This window comes from Cydia strobilella, chromosome 24 (assembly GCF_947568885.1).
Source record: "Cydia strobilella chromosome 24, ilCydStro3.1, whole genome shotgun sequence".
Classification (NCBI taxonomy): Eukaryota; Metazoa; Arthropoda; class Insecta; order Lepidoptera; family Tortricidae; genus Cydia; species Cydia strobilella.
In genome coordinates, this window is record NC_086064.1 from 1490577 (window position 1) to 1509834 (window position 19258).

Here is a 19258-nt window from a genome sequence, read left to right on the forward strand (position 1 = left end):
ATATGTTTAGGTCCAATGGGTCCCCGTAATGACCGAAATGGGCATGTGCATGACCTTTAACTCGGAGTACGCGGTGTACCAGTTCCTCCTTCCCAATGTGGACTGGTCTGTAGACCAGATGCTCAAGTGTCACTACTTGAGCGGGCAGTGCTTCGTGAGGGTGGACTCTATGAACAACGCTATAAAGGTGAGTTTTGCTCACTACAAGCGCCTGACACTCTTTGATAGAGAAAGATAGTCTTATTGCGATTCCTTTAGTCATTATTCTGAGCGATTCCTATAAGAGGAAAGAGAAAATAGTGCCATGCTTTGTCTTTGTCACCGACCGGGTGGCATCATAAGTAGGAAGCGATGGCGAAATACCGAAATTTATAAGAGTGAAAGAGAAAAAATCCTATGCTACCCAAATTTTATATGAATATTCTTTCTCTTACCCCCGGTCCAACATCAGAGGGTCTACGGTAAAAATCAAAAATCGAAATTTCGTTATCTGCCTCTCTATAGTCTCTATCGCTCGAATTTGCATTTGATAGAGAAACAGATAACTAAGTTTAAATTACGATTTTCGATGTTCACAGTAGGCCTTCAGTTCTTGGAGACTGCATATCATATGATTCAAATAAAAAGTGCCAGAATACCTACTCATAAAGTCCGCTCCAGACCACGCGGCTTCGCGCACGAGTGTGGAGAGGGCTTAAAGGCTATAATGTAGAATACACGAATTAATAAACTGCAGATTATGACTGGTAATAGTGATAATTGATTTATTTTGCAGTATTTTGTCCATTCCCCATTTGACATACCCAACGCTCTGTCGAACCCTACCGGAGAAGTTATGCCTGGTGAAGAATTGGTCATGGATTTCAAGGTAAATTACCTATTTATTATTACGAATCTGACTATACCGAGGTACTTATATATAGAGTCAAGACTAACGCCTCATTCTCACGAGCGCTTTTTCAACGCGCGTTAAAAAGCGCTTGAAACTGCCCGCACGCTAAATTCGATTTAAAGACCAAGGCTTAAAGTTATTAATCCAACAACGATTGATAAAAAGCGCTACCGCTATCGTGTGAATAAATACACATGTTTCCATTTGTGTCATTCAACGCTTTTTTAACGCGCGTTGAAAAAGCGTTCTTAAGTATGTATGTATAGTAGTGAAGGGTGGTATTCCACCTGTCTAATGTGTATTTGTGTCTCAAGCCCGCTCCACACTCGTGCGCGAATCGCGGCGTCAAGCCGCGAACACGTGGAGCGGGCGTCGCAGATCTGCGAAATCGACTCCACACTGGCGTTTGCGGCTTCGCGCTGCGATTCGCGTACGAGTGTGGAGGCCCTTCACATTTTGCTTAATGAGAGTGTTATATATTGGACCAAGAAATTGGACAGGTGAAATATACCATGCTAAGCACTGACTGACTTCGCAGCAACAAAAGAACGACAGTTTGGTGTTTATGACGGTGCTTCCGCACACAACAAGCAATTACATTTCCATCTTCACCAGAACCCCTAGAGCCCCTCCAGACTATGTGCGTGAATCGCGGCGCGACTATCGAGTGGCGAGTATTTGTGACCTTGCATGCCTAAAGGGAGCATATGCACATGGAGCATATGCACATGGAGCATAAGGACCCTTTAAGGCCTAACACACCGTCGCACCGCACCAAGGTCATTGTGCGACGCAACCATAAGTAAGAGCGAGAAAGCGATATCTCTTTCTCGCTTTTACTTATGGGTGCGTCGCACAATTACCTTGGTACGGTGCGATGGTGTGCTACGGCCCTTAGGCATGCAAGGTCACAAATACTCACCACTCTACTAAATTACTTACGTAGTCCGAACTAGGCTTAAAAGGGCGTACTTCCATCTCAATTTATTTATTTATTTACATTTATATCATTAAAAAAACTGTGGTTAGTGAAGTCATAGAGTAACTTATACTAGAGCGGTACTGTCATAGTAAATTTTGTAACCCCAGTAAATTCACTGCCATCTGTCGACACACTTTAAAACTAAAAATGAAGATTTATAAAAATACGATAAAATGTATTTAAATATGGATAAATGATTTTTTTATTTGCATTAATTATTTTTATGATTTTGACCCATGTTCTTTCACTGATATGCGTTAAAATTGTTAAATAACAAACGAAACCGTCAACGCCATCTATACGACAGTAGGCCAAAGCTAGTAGCGCCCTCTGAACGAGAATCAAATTTTCTTGATTTTCGAGGCACGTTTTTTCCTTAGACTGTATCCATCTATTACGGAGTTATATCTATCTTTGGTGAAGTAAAACCAACTATTAAACTATATATCGCCTGTCTCAGACCGTGGAAATCCAAGCAGCTTCAGGAGTGAAGAATCTCCGGCCGGAGCAGCGACGTTGTCGGTACCCGGACGAGTGGATCAGCGACTCCATCCGGGTACAGAACCATCTACTTAAACCAACTTAAACTGTAGAATTTGTGGCTATAATATTTTTTGATACTTCTATCCTTTGTCCCAAGCTCCCAAGGGACCGTGCTCTTTGAAGGGGTTTTCCACCCGGGGCTTAAATTGTAAACTAAAACATTGAAGCTGTAAGCTGTAACGGAGGGTTTATCTATATGGACTTATGGGTCTGAAATAAAGATATATTTAATTTAATATTAACTTATCGCGAAAATCAAAGTTCTAAACTTTATGTGCCTCTCTATCGCTCAAATATGCAAGAATGAGAGTTTATTATAAGCAATGCAGATTTTTGAAGGTTATTAAGGCAGTTGTCACACGCGTCACTTCTCTGAAAAACTAGACCTTTTTGTGGACCGCCCCCGCTGCACATGTGTCTCGCTCACACACCAGAGGCTTGAAGACCTGCATCATGTTATAACCGCTACCATTTATTTTCGATTTTGTAGGCATACAGCTTCGGGCTTTGCCAGATGCACTGCAGAAGCCGCATGGCGATCATGTTTTGCGGATGTCGACCGTTTTTCCATATTAAAGGAGGTAAACATGTTTACTGCCTACCGAGGGCGTCGCCAGGGGGTGCTCCCTCTCCTCTTGGCCATCGGCCACATCAACTCCCCCCTAGGCCAATATCAATATCAACTGCCTCCCCCTAACCCATCAGCTGGCGATGCCCATGCTGACTACGTATTGTTAAGCCATTCATTAAAAAATATTAACAGAAATCAAGGCGAGACCAAAGAATATGGCGAGACGAACAAGCACCCAGGTAGCAAAATGACGTCAGGGACGTCATAATGACGGTATTATTACGTCATAATGACGTCGCTGACGTCATAATGACGTATAAATGCTACTGGGGCATTAACTCCGCAGTCCGCACACACCGTTTTCTTTTTGTGGTGGGTAATAAATGGGTAATAATGTCAGTAAAAAGTTTAATTACTTACCTTACATAACAAACCTCCAACATTGTACCGTCTTCATGACATTTAAAAACTGGCCGTCAAAAAACACATTCGTCAAACTACAACTGACAAAAAACCCAAGAAACAATCCCGATTTGCAATATCACGTAATATATTTCAAAATAGTGTTAACGAGCTTCGATTTTATTTAAAATAGTGTATATCGCCGCCATTTCGCGTTCCGTGTTTTTCAAGATGGCGAAGTGTGCGACGCGCACGGCATGGCGTGTATCGGACGGAATGTTGAGATTCTCATCAACCTGCCAAAGAACCTGGCCAAATGCCCCTGCCTTCCTCAGTGTGCCGAGCTCAACTACTATTCTCATACCAAAAAGGTCGTTATTAGGTAAGTGCAGTCTGATTTAAACAATTAAAGTGTCGCTACAATTTTTCCTCCTCACGACACGCGATCATGCGTTTTTATATTGATACTTGCGTTTTAAATGACATTATATACAAATCCATATCCATACTAATATTATAAATGCGAAAGTCTGTCTGTCTGTCTGTGTGTTCCCTCTTCACGCTTAAACCGCTGAATCGATTTAGATGAAATTTGGCATAGAGATAGGTTGAGTCCCTGAAAACGACATAGGATAGATTTATCCCGAAAATCATCCCTTAAGAAAGTAAAAAGCGGGGTGGAATTGAGATAATTAATGAAGTGCCTGCTAATTTGTGTGCATAATATGCTCAAACTGAAGGATTGCTATGAGATTTTTTCCAGGCGCTATACTTACTTTAGCTGCTGTTACTAAGTCCACGCAGACGTAGTCGCGGGCAAAAGCTAGTTCTAAATATTACAAATCGGCCGGAACGCAGTGGCGTACCTAACTATACAAACTAAGCATGCGCTTGTCAAGTCATCGTATTGGTCGCCTGCAGCTACAGCTTCTTGGTGAAATTGGGGTCCTCTCGAGCCTCGTATCAGTTACTTACTTGACGTTTTATCAGGCCTTCCTGTGAATAGACGAGATTCTAAGATTGATGCCATAATGCGATCCTCATGAAATAAACGCTCACTACTATCAGTATACTTACTTCGGTGGCTCAGCGACCCGAAGTGGATCTTGGCCTCCGACACTAGATTTCGCCATTCCTTCCTGTCCTGTGCGATCCGACGCCATTCAGCCGCTTGGCTGTCACACAGGTCTTTCGGGACAACATCGATCCATCGGTATCCAGGCCTTCCGATCGGACGCCTCCCAGTTGCCCCAGATAAGCTCTCTTGGTCTTGGCAGCACGATCCTCTTTCATCCTCTCCACGTGGCCGAGACAACGAAGCCAGCCTTGCTCTCGCCGATTATGCTCGCCCACCAGTTCTTCCACCTCCAAGTTCCTCCTCACTCTCCAAGATCCATTATCATACGCTCTTTCTAATTTTGGATACGAGAATAACTTAGTCTGTCTGGGTAGAAACGACTCGGATTCTGACGGTGACGAAGGTCCGGTGGCAGCTGTCCGCATCAACCTGATGCCGCCGAAATTACGTCTGCACAGGGACGTCATCTTCACACTCGAGGACTTATTCGGTGGGTCAAACGGGAAAGTACATTCTATGTGAAGCGACTTAACGTCGAGAATTGCACTAGTGTTATGCTTGGATCTGCTAGAAATACCTGTGAGCGTCTTACCGTCTTCGTATTTGTATTTGGTCTTTTTAGGGTTCCGTACCCAAAGGGTAAAACCGGGACCCTATTACTAAGACTCCGCTGTCCGTCTGTCTGTCACCAGGCTGTATCTCATGAACCGTGATAGCTAGGCGGTTGAAATTTTCACAGATGATGTATTTCTGTTGTCGCTATAACAACAAATACTCAAAACAGAATAAAATAAATATTTAAGTGGGGCTCCCGTACAACAAACGTGATTTTATTTGCCGTTTTTTGCGTAATGGTACGGAAGCCTTCGTGCGCGAGTCCGACTCGCACTTGGCCGGTTTTTTTTATATATTTTTGCATGTCACTAGTGTCACCGCGGACGTTATCTTAATTCACACTTGACTTGAGGACTTACTCGGTGGGTTTCAGGCCAAAATACATTCAATATTCATTGAGAGATTAAAATTTGAGAATTTTATTGCACATACTGTATTGCACTAGAAATACCTGTCTCACCTATTTTGCACTTGCATTTTTGCCACGTTTTCTGTGTGTGGACGTCAAACCTGGAAAACGTTTACTTTGGAGCTTGGGATACATGGGTACCAACCCAACGGAAGTGGAGGGACTCAGATATTACTTATTGACCTTATTGTTTTGTGCTTTTGGATGTGATTGTGATATTTTTTGTGGCTTTGTGTAATGTGCCTGTTCTATTGTTTTAAAGTAAGTACCGATTTGTTTAATTAGGGTTTTTTTAATGTAAACTTATAACTTCACTACTTTTTTTTATGAAATAGGAGGCAAACGAGCAGACGGATCACCTGATGGTAAGCCCGCAACACCAGAGGGGGACTGCTACTTACTGTTTAACTATTACCTAATATGTTAATCTGTCTTACATCAGCATGAGCAAATATCTAACGACCGCTTCAAACTCGTGCCATATGACTTGCATCCTGGCTTCCAAGGTGACATTGCAAGCTTCTAACCACAGATTATATAATACCAAAGATAGATATAACTCCGTAATAGATGGATACAGTCTAAGGAAAACGTGCCTCGAAAATCAAGAAAATTTGATTCTCGTTCAGAGCGCGCTACTAGCTTTGGCCTACTGTCGTATAGATGGCGTTGACGGTTTCGTTTGTTATTTAACAATTTTAACGCATATCATTGAAAGAACATGGGTCAAAATCATAAAAATAATTAATGAAAATAAAAAAAAAACATTTATCCATATTTAAATACATTATATCGTATTTTTATAAATCTTCATTTTTAGTTTTAAAGTGTGCCGACAGATGGCAGTGAATTTACTGGGGTTACAAAATTTACTAGGACAGTACCGCTCTAGTATAAGTTACTCTATGATAATACTATTCTAACCATGTAGATGGTTTGCCACCAAATGGCATTGCATCCCGACCAAGGTCAGGACCTTGGACCGTCAGAAGCTTGGTTGGTTATCATGGCCTTAAATTTCGTTTCTTCTCCAGCATCCCTAGGCGGCACTACAGCATTATTCGTGGGCGCCAGCGTGCTGACTGTCGTGGAGACGGCGCTCTTCATCATCAGGCATGTGGTTGACTTCTTGCTGGGCAGGGGGACCGGCAGGACCGTGGTGTTGGAGTATAAGGATTAGGGATAGGTGTGCTATAAAGAAGAGATAGAGATAGATTACTTTCTTATTATTATTTATTTCGCATGTTAGTATGTAAGGAAATTATTCAAGTTTTTGTACGCCATCAGGCAGGGTATAGTGCTACAAATATTTATTTACCGCCACTGTAATCAGTTTGACATATACTCACAAATAAAAACACTTTGAACTTTGAACTTTGTCTGCGGTTATTGATCTAATGATAGTAACCCAAAATATATTTTTAACTTAATGGTGCACAAATTAGAAATTCATAAAAATTAGCACTTATATAAAGCCCGCTCCAGACAACGCGGCGCGAAGGAGTCGTGGCTCGATTTCGCTGATTAGCGAACTAGACTCCACACTCGCGTTCGCGGTTTCGCGCCGCGATTCGTGCACGAGTGTGGAGGGGGCTTAACAACTGCCTTGCTCTTCTCGGCATTTTACGCAACATATTTATTTAATTTATGTGAATTTTCACCATAGGAATAAAATCATATTTACAGTACACTTTCTCGCACTAGTGCGTAAAGAGCACTTTTCGTGCATATGTCGAAAGTTTAAAGGGCCATATGCACTGTAAAACGTTGTACGATACACGTGCGAATAGGTAATTCGCAACTCGTGTCGATTAAAAACACTCCCTGCGGTCGTGTTTTAATTTATCGCCACTCGTTTCAAATTTCCTCTTTTCCGCACTTGTATCGTAAATAACTATTCTCTCTGTGTAACCTAGTTTATTTGTTCAACTGTTGTTAATTAAGGTGTGCAATAGAGTTATATTGTATTGTAGGTATTATTCGCACCTGCTTCTATTAAAGAGTTTTTTTGTACTCGTCGACTGTACTGGTTGAATTAAGATTTCGTATACCAAACTGTAAATGGGTACTTTTCATGTATGGGCTCCCAAGTCTCCCAACTCAACTATAATATTCATTTCGAAACGGTTTAGTCAACTACAATGAATTTGACCAATCACGTGGCGCCGCGGTCCAGTGGAAATGACACTAACGCGCGACTATTTCATGAGTAATACCTATTCATATATTATATATGCACGCGTTGATGTCTTTTGTACTACTGAGATACAAATTTTCTTAAATGTTTAGGTTTTATAGTAGAAAAAGTATTATTTTAAGCGATATTTAGACTAGCAAGAACTTGCATGCAATTTACGTTACATTGCTGACTACTAAGGTAAACTGCATTCAAAATGTTTATCAGATACCGCAATGTAATGAAAATTACATGCAACTTCTTACTAGTCTAAACCTCGTTTTGTGCTTCAATCGCGCGTAAAGATTACTCGCACACACTTTTTATTTATTTAATTTAGATTATAATAAATAAATAAAGAATTATTGTTTTAAACTTGCTTATTCTTTTATTTTCGACGTACTTAGAAAGTAGAGACTTTCAGGGCATGAGAAATGAAAGGTACAGTCAAGGGCATAAATATATATACATTTCCAAAGTTTAAAACTATGTGTACGCTCTTACACCTTAGACAATAAAGTCGTGTTCACATATTTTTGAGCTATTTGTCTGTATCGATATTTTTGCCTTTGACTACATTGTCGTCACCGTCACCTTCACAATGGTGGAGGTTGTAGAGCAGTTGTACATAAGGTTTTGTGTAATGTTGCTCCTACAAAAAATAGCGCATATGATATGACTAAGTCACGGATGTAGATTTAATAAGCCGGATGGAGTACTCAGTACAATGGTTAAAAAGTGTGTCCATATGAGAACTCAAAGTGGGCGGTTGCATCTCTTTCTAATTAGGGTGACAATAAGTCATATGTATGTGGGATATTAGGATAAGTTGGAATGTGTCTAAAAATAAATAAATCTAGTTGGTCAAGCAAATCTTGTCAGTAGAAAAAGGCGGCAAATTTAAAAAATGTGGGCGCGAAGAGTTATCGTCCCATAGAAAATTTGAATTTCGCGCTTTTTTCTCTTTTCATTAATATAAGATGGTATTTAATTTCAGTAGTATATTGATATAAATACAACCACAATGGTATCTTTTTAACATTGGCAACATGTGCGAGTGAGACACCGCGACCCCCTTTTGCTATCTCATGTGGACCGTTTTCTCTAGCCTGGTACGAACACCTTTCTGGCTCGGTGATACGGTTCAGTTTAGTATGGCAAAAAAGTGACATCTCGCTCCACCTTAGTAGGTTTTTTCAGTGCCATCATTTGGGTAGTTTACCTGGTACAAAAATCATAAATGCAGTATAATCTAAACGCACTGTAGTATTTGCATTTGACACGAATCGAAATTCAGTTAATCTTTTAGAAACATGTTTTCTCTAATGTGGATTAAAATACATAATAAAAGCGTTATTACTGGAAGTGAGTAATTTTTTTCAGAATTGAATTCTCAACTACCTATTTTAACTCCTATGTTTATTTTTTTCAGTTTGCATTATATTGAGGTTAATTTAGCCATATGTATTTGCATAGTTTCCTTTAGATTTTAGAATGCCATAATAGTTATTACATAATTATGATTTCAAAACGGAGGAATATCAAAACGCACCTGTCAAATAGCCCCTCCCCAATTTGTATTTATTTTCGATTTTTCGATTAACCTAACCTAAACAAACACTAATAAATACGAACGAACGACCGAAAAATGTTTACAACGATGTTTAATATTATCTACAACAGTTTTAGTTACACATTTTCGTTTATTTACTTTATTTTCTCTCTTATTTACGTAGTTTTACCGTTCGGACTGGACGTTGGTCTGCTCGGCATAGGCGCGTACTATTGTACGCGTTTAAAGAAGCCAGACCCTGTGAATGTTATGAGTATATTCGGTCCAGAACTTGGGTCTAAAGAGGCTGAAGCCAATCCCGACCAAGTGGTGCAGTGCATAGCTCATAGAGGCGCAGGTTTGGACGCGCCAGAAAACACTTTGGAGGCATTCAAATATGTAAGTTTCATCGATTTTCTCTTTTATTTTAATCTATTATCGTTTGTTTATATAGTTTTTAGCAGGTTTAATAAGTATCTTGTTTTGATTGTTAGTTTAAATGGTAGTGTTACATTAGTAATTTGTTTTTATATTTAAATTTTCTATGGCATGATTATCCTTCCTGCCGATATTGTAAAAATTTGCCGCTTTTTTCTACTGATGCTTGACCGCTTGGCTAAATGGCTTGACGGACTTTATGTAAAAAACTACTTCAAAGATTTTATTATGCTGTTTGTTAGTTACATCACAAGCATCTTTTAATTTCATCTTGTTTTATTGTTCCATGTTCACAAGTGTACACTACCGCTCATAACTATTTAGGCACTCATTATTTTTTGTTTGTTAGTTACATCACAATCATCTTTTAATTTCATCTTGTTTTATTGTTCCATGTTCACAAGTGTACACTACCGCTCATAACTATTTAGGCACTCATTATTTTTTGTTTGTTAGTTACATCACAATCATCTTTTAATTTCATCTTGTTTTATTGTTCCATGTTCACAAGTGTACACTACCGCTCATAACTATTTAGGCACTCATTATTTTTTGTTTGTTAGTTACATCACAAGCATCTTTTAATTTCATCTTGTTTTATTGTTCCATGTTCACAAGTGTACACTACCGCTCAAAACTGTTTAGGCACTCATTATTTTTTGTTTGTTAGTTACATCACAATCATCTTTTAATTTCATCTTGTTTTATTGTTCCATGTTCACAAGTGTACACTACCGCTCATAACTATTTAGGCACTCATTATTTTTTGTTTGTTAGTTACATCACAAGCATCTTTTAATTTCATCTTGTTTTATTGTTCCATGTTCACAAGTGTACACTACCGCTCAAAACTGTTTAGGCACTCATTATTTTTTGTTTGTTAGTTACATCACAATCATCTTTTAATTTCATCTTGTTTTATTGTTCCATGTTCACAAGTGTACACTACCGCTCATAACTATTTAGGCACTCATTATTTTTTGTTTGTTAGTTACATCACAATCATCTTTTAATTTCATCTTGTTTTATTGTACCATGTTCACAAGTGTACACTACCGCTCATAACTATTTAGGCACTCATTATTTTTTGTTTGTTAGTTACATCACAATCATCTTTTAATTTCATCTTGTTTTATTGTTCCATGTTCACTAGTGTACACTACCGCTCATAACTATTTAGGCACTCATTATTTTTTGTTTGTTAGTTACATCACAAGCATCTTTTAATTTCATCTTGTTTTATTGTTCCATGTTCACAAGTGTACACTACCGCTCATAACTATTTAGGCACTCATTATTTTTTTCATACAATTGTATACAAAATCGACTTTCAGAATTATACCGCAAAGTCGCAGTCGGGTAACAGTTTTTTGTGCAGTTAACTTTTTTAATTTAACAGAATATTCGTGTACATTGCCTATTTACCAAATGGCAAGCGTAAAAAAATCCATAAATAGTTTTCCAGTACAAAATCGTTTTATTTTGTATGAACTAGTACATAAGGCTTTTTTAAATCGTTGCATACAGTAAACTCGATTTTTTAAAGGATGTCTTTGGCAACAATTTGAGGCTCAATATATTTACCTTCTTAATCTTGTAACAAAATGGCCAGGCCCAGCTGGAAAGAGAAGAGCGGGAAGGCAAAGAAAAAGATGGGCAGATGACATTGTACAGGCTGCGGGAAAAAAATGGATGGATGTTGCCACCGACAAAGAGAGGTGGAGACAGATGGAGGAGGCTTATACCCTTGGGGACCACTAATGTGGGATAAAGCTAAATAATAATAATAATAATATTTACCTTAATAAAAATTCAATCCAACATGTAAGAGAGTCATTTGCCTGCAATCAAACAGTATGATTTTGAAAATAATTTTTGTATACAATTGTATGGTGAAAATTGCGGGTGCCTTAATACTTTTGAGCGGTAGTGTATAAGTTTGTTAAAAATAAAAACAGTGTGTAGAACGAGAATGCAACTTTGTGGAACTGGACGTCCGGACTCTGAAGGACGGGCAGCTGGTGCTGCTGCACGACCAGGGGCTGCAGCGGCTCTCCGAGTCCAGCATCACGGACGTGACCACGCTCAGCTGGGAGGATATTAAGGATATCGATGTTGGTGTCACACATCCTAACCGGTAAGTTTTACAAACTCAGTTGGGTTTCCTTTGTAAGCAGAGAAGTACTGTGTTAAACAAAGCTCCAGCAATGTATTTTCATACAACATTGATGGCCTAGGCCAGCAATTACCACTATTAGGCAGATACTCGTGCGGAAATGTCATTCTTCACTCGTCCTCGGTACTCGCACTTCCCGCACTTCTATACTACCAAAGATAGATACACACACACACACACACACACACACACACACACACACACACACACACACACACACACACACACACACACACACACACACACAATCTTTAATAAACATCATCCATGTTTACTTGTTCTAGGCAACGCTATAAAGAAGTAAAACTGTGCTTGCTGGACGCGGCGCTGGACTACTTGCTGGAGCAGCGTGTACGCTGCATCATAGACGTGAAGGGCGACAACAAGGAGGTAACCTCATGTTTACTCACCCAATTGTAGAAGAAAACCGTCACCTCAACCATTCCAACCAAAGTTACATCATCATCATCATCATCATCATTTTATTCGTAAAGCTAATTTACATGTCGTCTGGAACTTTGGATACAAATTAGAAAAATTACTAAATATAAATAATCCCATTAAATATCAATTATAAGTTATACATCAATAAAACCAAACAGATACAACATAAAAATACAATTATAATTGGTACATTGATACACAAAATCTAATTGTAAGACAATTTCGTGCTTCAAAATTTCAGACTCAAAACTTTATAGTTTTTGTTTAAAAAAAAACGAAATATGATGTTTCTTCGATATCTTTTTTTCTAGCTTGCCGATTTTGACGTGCGTCACGTATGTTGTGCGTATAGTAATTACAGTTATATGACATCAATTATAAGATATAGTTGGTCAAGCAAATTTTGTCAGTAGAAAAAGGCGGCTTTAAAAAACGCGACGGGTTATCGTCCCATAAAAAAATTGAATTTCGCGCCTTTTTTTACTAACAAGACGTGCTTGACCAACTATATAGCTATTGCAATAAAAAAAATTAAGTACTTTCAGATCAGAAACCGCTCCAAGTTTTTCACCAAAGCGCCAAAGCTAGCCTCTTTAATGAGCTACAAAATGAATATTTACTTAATTTTATCTATGGGAGAACAAGGTGTTTTTTTTTTCTTGAATACATCGTTATACATTTTCTATACCCGCTCGTACAAGCTAATCTATAAACTAAACCCGTAAATTCTAATAAAATAAAATAAACTTTATTTCAGATCAAAAGCGATCCATATTTTGTTAGTAACATTTTAGCCTTAATACTAACTACACTAATGATATTGCTTCAGGTTGTAAATGGCATCATTAAGACGTTCGAGACTCGGCCCGCGCTTTACAAGTCCGCTGCTGTCACTTGCTTCAATCCTGCTACGCTTTATCAGGTACTGTTTTAATAATGTAAATGATGGCACAGTACTACACTGGGGCCACTTGCACCATCCCACTAACCCGGGGTTACATTACAAACAAACATTTATTCAGCAAATAGGCCACATAGAGGTAATGAGTTAAAGTTATAGAGTTGTTGGTGTTGTTGTTGTGTTGTGTGTTGTGTTGAGTTATAGTGTTGTGTTGTTGTTGTTGTGTGTAGTTGTTGTCTCGTTCACTGAAAAGATCGCTCCCAACTAATACAATCTCACAACTGTACTAGTTTGGTCTTTAAGTACAGTAGTACACGGAGAGAGTCGACGTTTAGTTTTAGCATAGAGTAACTTATACTAGAGCGGTACTGTCATAGTAAATTTTGTAACCCCAGTAAATTCACTGCCATCTGTCGACACACTTTAAAACTAAAAATAAATATTTATAAAAATACGATAAAATGTATTTAAATATGGATAAATGATTTTTTTATTTGCGCTAATTAAATTTATATGATTTTGACCCATGTTCTTTCACTGGTATGCGTTAAAATTATAAATAACTAGTGGCGCCATCTGATCGAGAATCAAATTTTCGTGATTTTCGAGGCACGTTTTTTCCTTAGACTGTATCCATCTATTACGGAGTTATATCTATCTTTGGTTTTAGTTCGGTCGGATGAGTCGGATCGCTTTGCTATCACTGTCACTCTTCGGTCCTCGCTCCCATTCTGTTTCGTTCGCGTGTAGTGTACTAAAACGTACTAAGAGCATAATCATTAGGGAATAGTTCGGTCTAGTACAGTGGAGGGAATCATGTCTTTTTGATTTTAGTACATGTACTACACAAGCCTACTGTACTAAAATATCGAACTAGTACAGTTGTGAGATTGTACTGGTTGGGAGCGATCTTTTCATAAAGGAGCCAAGCCAAAGGAGCTTGTCATATTATCATTAGTCATAACTCTGAAACTGTTAACATTTCAGGATTTTCCTCGGGTCATCCTATAAGACAGGTTAGGTTAGGTTTGTTTTATGGCAATCCTGAAAAGTTACGCGTTTCTGAGAAAAATCAAATTATGACTAAAGGGGCCCACACTGACTAACAGTCCGCCGGACGATATCGGCCTGTCAGTTGTTCGGAACTATCAAATTTTTGTTCTAACTGACAGGCCAATATTGTCCGGCGGACTGATAGTCAGTGGGCCCCTTAACTAAAATGTGGACAAACAATATATTATGACTTAAAACCATGGAGACTATATAACTTAAAACTATATGGGAAACAATAGAGAGCCGTTCAGATATTGTGGACACCATGGCCGTTCCGATATATCCTGGGGCCCGTTTCTCAAAAGCTTGTAACTTGTTATACAAGCGGATGTCACTTATTGACAGCTTTTATTAGAAAAAGCATGGAGACTATATAAAGGAGCCAAATCTCTATGTATGAAAAGTGTCCATCCAAAAACAGTAATTAGGCGGCGCCACCATACACCGAAATACTACCAAAAACAACTTACGTAATTTGGTCGGGTTATTTGTTGCCTTATATTATGGTTCATGTTATACTCATGTTCCAGAGCCTAACTAGCGCCACCGGAGAGATTAGGAACTATTATTTAAAGCTGAAAGCGGTCACTTTTGCAACAATTCTGCCATAAGAAATTGGCATCCTTTCTATACCATCCATATTTTCAGTAAACGAGCATGCACAACTCCAATATAAATTCCATAATAGCAAATCGTTTTGACAGTTCGAAATAAGAAACTTATTTGACTAGTAGTCAAATACCCTATACGTACAATTTCCATAATTTGCCGCGATCCAAAATGGTTGGCCTGACTATGACTATTAGTTTTTTGTTCCACAGATAAGGAAAAGGGACCCGAAGATAGTAGGAGCCATCAGCTACCGGCCATACTGCTTTAGTGCGCAAGATTTTGATGCGGAACACGGCCCGACTAATCCCAGGTGCGAAACATTGAAACTAAAAGTTTGATATATTGTTTATTTAATTTCTATCTGTGAGTACTCTGTACACCCCAGGCCAAAAGTATGGAAACAAGCTTGTATTTCAATAGAAAAGTGTGATCTTTAAGCGATGGATTTTATACTACTCATTGACAATTTGGTAAAAATAATAATAGAACATTTTAAAAGTAAATTACTCTGGCTGTGATAGTTGCCAATTCAACATTTTGTCATGTAATTAAAGGGTAGGTATAATTATGTAACTTTTTCCTACTTTATTTTTTTAGCTTTTTGACAATATTTTAGGATGTTTTGATATTAAGCGTGTATTTTTAATCTTTTGGATTTGCCTAATGTAAGTCTTAGTTTACAAATATATACAACAAAGATAGAAACATGAGACATTAAAGAAAACAACGTTGTTTCCATACTTTTGGCCTGGGGTGTAATTGTCTTTGTATTGTTACCTAAATAAGCATAATGTTTTTGTAGCTGTTGGTACTACTTAAACAATAAAATAAAATATAATCAGTGCTTTAAGCGCGTTTACCTATACGTCCATCAGAAAAAAAAAACATTACTAATTTAGTAAGTGTTTTCAAAAAACTGACCTGTAAAACGGCAAGATGAGAAAACAGTACTTGTTATTTCTTTTACGTATCAAAAGGTGTACAATTTCTGCTAAATCTATCAATTTTACATATTTGCGACTAAAATCGATAACGGGCTCTTAAATCTAAAATAGGCCCTTGAGACATTGTGTACCAAGGATGCTGGCGGCATTTCCTCGCTGTATCGCAATGCTGATACGTTGTGCGAGGAAGCCGCCAGCTCTTCGGTCACCATCTATTATTATTGTGTTAAGACGAGTCTAACAAGTCCATGACAGTTTGTCCTTATCCGTCATTTTGATATTTGTGTTTGTTAGAAAGGGACAAAATTTAACAGAGTCTTGCTGGTTTAGATTCGGCGACAACCTTCCCGTGCACGTAATGCTCCGCTTCCTGGACCTGCTGCACTCACTGTTGTGGCGCTGGACGGCGCGCTGGTGTGGCGTCAGCGCAGTACTGCTACATAAGGACACCGTCAGCCTGTGAGTTACAGTGGTTGCAGGTGTATGGGTGTGACAGCCTGGACCTGCTGCACTCGCTGCTGTGGCGCTGGACGGCGCGCTGGTGCGGCGTCATCGCAGTACTGCTACATAAGGACACCGTCAGCCTGTGAGTTACAGTGGTTGCAGGTGTATGGGTGTGACAGGCTGGACCTGCTGCACTCGCTGTTGTGGCGCTGGACGGCGCGCTGGTGCGGCGTCAGCGCAGTACTGCTACATAAGGACACCGTCAGCCTGTGAGTTACAGTGGTTGCAGGTGTATGGGTGTGACAGCCTGGACCTGCTGCACTCGCTGCTGTGGCGCTGGACGGCGCGCTGGTGCGGCGTCATCGCAGTACTGCTACATAAGGACACCGTCAGCCTGTGAGTTACAGTGTTCGCAGGTGTATGGGTGTGACAGCCTGACCTGCTGCACTCACTGCTGTGGCGCTGGACGGCGCGCTGGTGCGGCGTCATCGCAGTACTGCTACATAAGGACACCGTCAGCCTGTGAGTTACAGTGTTCGCAGGTGTATGGGTGTGACAGCCTGACCTGCTGCACTCACTGCTGTGGCGCTGGACGGCGCGCTGGGACCCGTTTCTCAAAAGCTTGTAACTTGTAATACAAGTGGAAGTCCCTTTCTAACAAAAGCTGTCAAAAAGTGACATCCGCTTGTATTACAAGTTACAAGCTTTTGAGAAACGGGCCCTGGCGTCCGCGCAGTACTGCTACATAAGGACACCGTCAGCCTGTGAGTTACAGTGGTCGCAGGTGTATGGTTGTGTGGCACCGTAGTCTTCAACAGGTGATTTGGATGCGTTTTTTTTTAATTTGAAAGCAGGTCTGGCGACAGTTCTTACGCTTCTCAGACATTTTTTATCAAAACCGGTCCATCCGTTTCACTGCGTTGTTTTTTTTTGTTTTTAAAACTAACTAACATCTAAAACCAGCCCATTTCCAAAGCTATGTTCCGTTGAGAGGCCATTTTCTAAATTTCCTTTTTTTTTCAGATGCGAAGTTCGCTACTGGCGTACGCTCGGCGTACGCCTGGCGGGCTGGAGCGTAAACCGGCCAGTCGAGAAGCTGTACTGGCGTTGCGTGCTCCGCGCGCCTTATCTCGCCAATACGCTCGCAGGCGAACGAGAAAGAGAGAAAGAACCACAGGTAAAACTAGCATACTATTACTACTAGAGTCCCCGGCAAGCTTGGCCGAATTGCACATTCCCATACAAACGTAGTTCCGCTTTCATTTTAAAACTACGTGTTGGATTGTAATGAAACTTTGCACATACAATTACATGAGGTATATCTAGATCTGAAATTATATAGCTCCAGTTTTAAAAACAAACGAAAATAGAGTAAAAACAAGTTTTGTATGAATAACATAAATTCGCTGTATTTTATGGAGAACCGAGGTTTTTTTTTAAAATTATAAACTGATCGGCGATTGGCCCTAGTCACAGCTTTCCGGGGACCCTTCGGCTAAACATTAGCTGCGTCTGCGTGCGCTAAAATGTTGAAGCCGAGCACACAATAAATTAGTACCACTGAAAATCCGCAAAATGGCGAAGATCAGATTAGTATACACTAGCGACCCGCCCCATCTTCGCACGCAGGTTACACCCCCCCCTCAAAATTGCGTTACGTAACATTTGAACGCCCCCAAAAGGCCTTTTTATACTGTGCAGGTGAACCGAACCGAGCGCTGACCGCCCCGCCAGCTCACTGGACGGTGAGTAAGGTCTTTTAGGGGGGCGTTATATGCAAAAAAAATAATTGAAAAAAGTATGAAATATATTAATGTATTTAATACATTAATGTATTATTTAAGTGTTTCAAGGAAAATTTGTTATTAAAACGTGATAAAAGCAGGGACCGGACAACCCTTTCCGCGATAAAACCCTTTCAATGGGCGACACTTAAACACGGCTAACACATTGAAAGACTTTCCCTTTTGAACTGCAAGCCCATTCATACCCTTACCTTTGACTAACCCTTACCGAAAAGCTAACCAAAAATAAGGCTAGCTCTTAATAAGGGTTACCCTTATCTTTAAGCGCTTTTTATAAAGGTTTCCCTTTGCGTGAAAGAGACAGGATTAGTATATATCTACGGTAGTGTATGATAAGGAAAGAAAATACGTGCCTAGTCAAAGAACGCCGCCGTCGCCGCCGACGATCGCTCGGATTCGAAGTAATGTGTGCTTTATGAACAAGTTAGACGACTTAAATTAGCACGCTTATATGCTAAAAGGGAAGCCCTTTATAAGGTTAACCCTTATAAGCAATATGCAAGGTGTTGGTGAGCGGATGATAAGGGTTTTGTAAGGGTATTTGGGCTACCGATTACTCAAATGTGGTAGCTTTATATAAGGGTTTTTAAAAGCAAAACAAAGGGTTTCGTCTGGCAAAGGGTATGGTGAGTTAAGCCTTATGCAATAACCCTTATAAAACCCCGATAAGGGATAGCGGGCCGGTCCCTGGATAAAAGTATTAGTATAATAGGGGATATTACTGCAATGTTCTGCCACCAGAGTGCAGCACTAGCCTTTTTAATAAACCATAGAATAACTTATAGATACTGTACCTTTAACAGGTTTTTGACAAGTTTTCAGAGATAATAAAATATGACATTGATGCATCAAGGCAGTTTGCTTACAGAGGACCTAGCGTGAAACGCGAATCCGAAATTTCGCTATCTGCCTCTTTATCGCTCGAATATGCAAGAGTGACAGGGATGTTAGATAACGTAATTTCGATTTTCTTGTTTCGCGATAGACCCTCAGATTGTGGTAGTGCCGCCCCCTACGCAGAGTTTCGCGTAATATTCCCTAAACAGTAAATGTGTATAAAGGCGAACTGTCAAAAAGTGAAAAGTCAGGCTTGTCAGTAAGGCGCTATTTCCATATAGCTTCAATTAGAAATCAACCTTATCGACAAGCGACAATGTGGTACCTTTTGATTGAAAACGTCACATTTAAGTCGTTAAGTGGCTTCAAATCGAAATGTCGTGC

At 39.6% G+C, this 19258-nt stretch overlaps 1 protein-coding gene across 1 annotated transcript in view; it reads left to right on the forward strand.

Moving 5' to 3' along the window:
• Positions 1-19258, forward strand: part of LOC134752201 (uncharacterized) — a 41523-nt gene that overhangs the window by 7421 nt on the left and 14844 nt on the right. Inside the window, exons 6-16 of the mRNA XM_063687815.1 lie at positions 11-187; positions 776-868; positions 2335-2430; positions 2908-2998; positions 9405-9619; positions 11617-11795; positions 12119-12224; positions 13108-13200; positions 15054-15154; positions 16119-16247; positions 17256-17409. Coding sequence (XP_063543885.1) covers positions 11-187; positions 776-868; positions 2335-2430; positions 2908-2998; positions 9405-9619; positions 11617-11795; positions 12119-12224; positions 13108-13200; positions 15054-15154; positions 16119-16247; positions 17256-17409 — 1434 coding nt within the window. The remainder of the gene's footprint in view (positions 1-10; positions 188-775; positions 869-2334; positions 2431-2907; positions 2999-9404; positions 9620-11616; positions 11796-12118; positions 12225-13107; positions 13201-15053; positions 15155-16118; positions 16248-17255; positions 17410-19258) is intronic.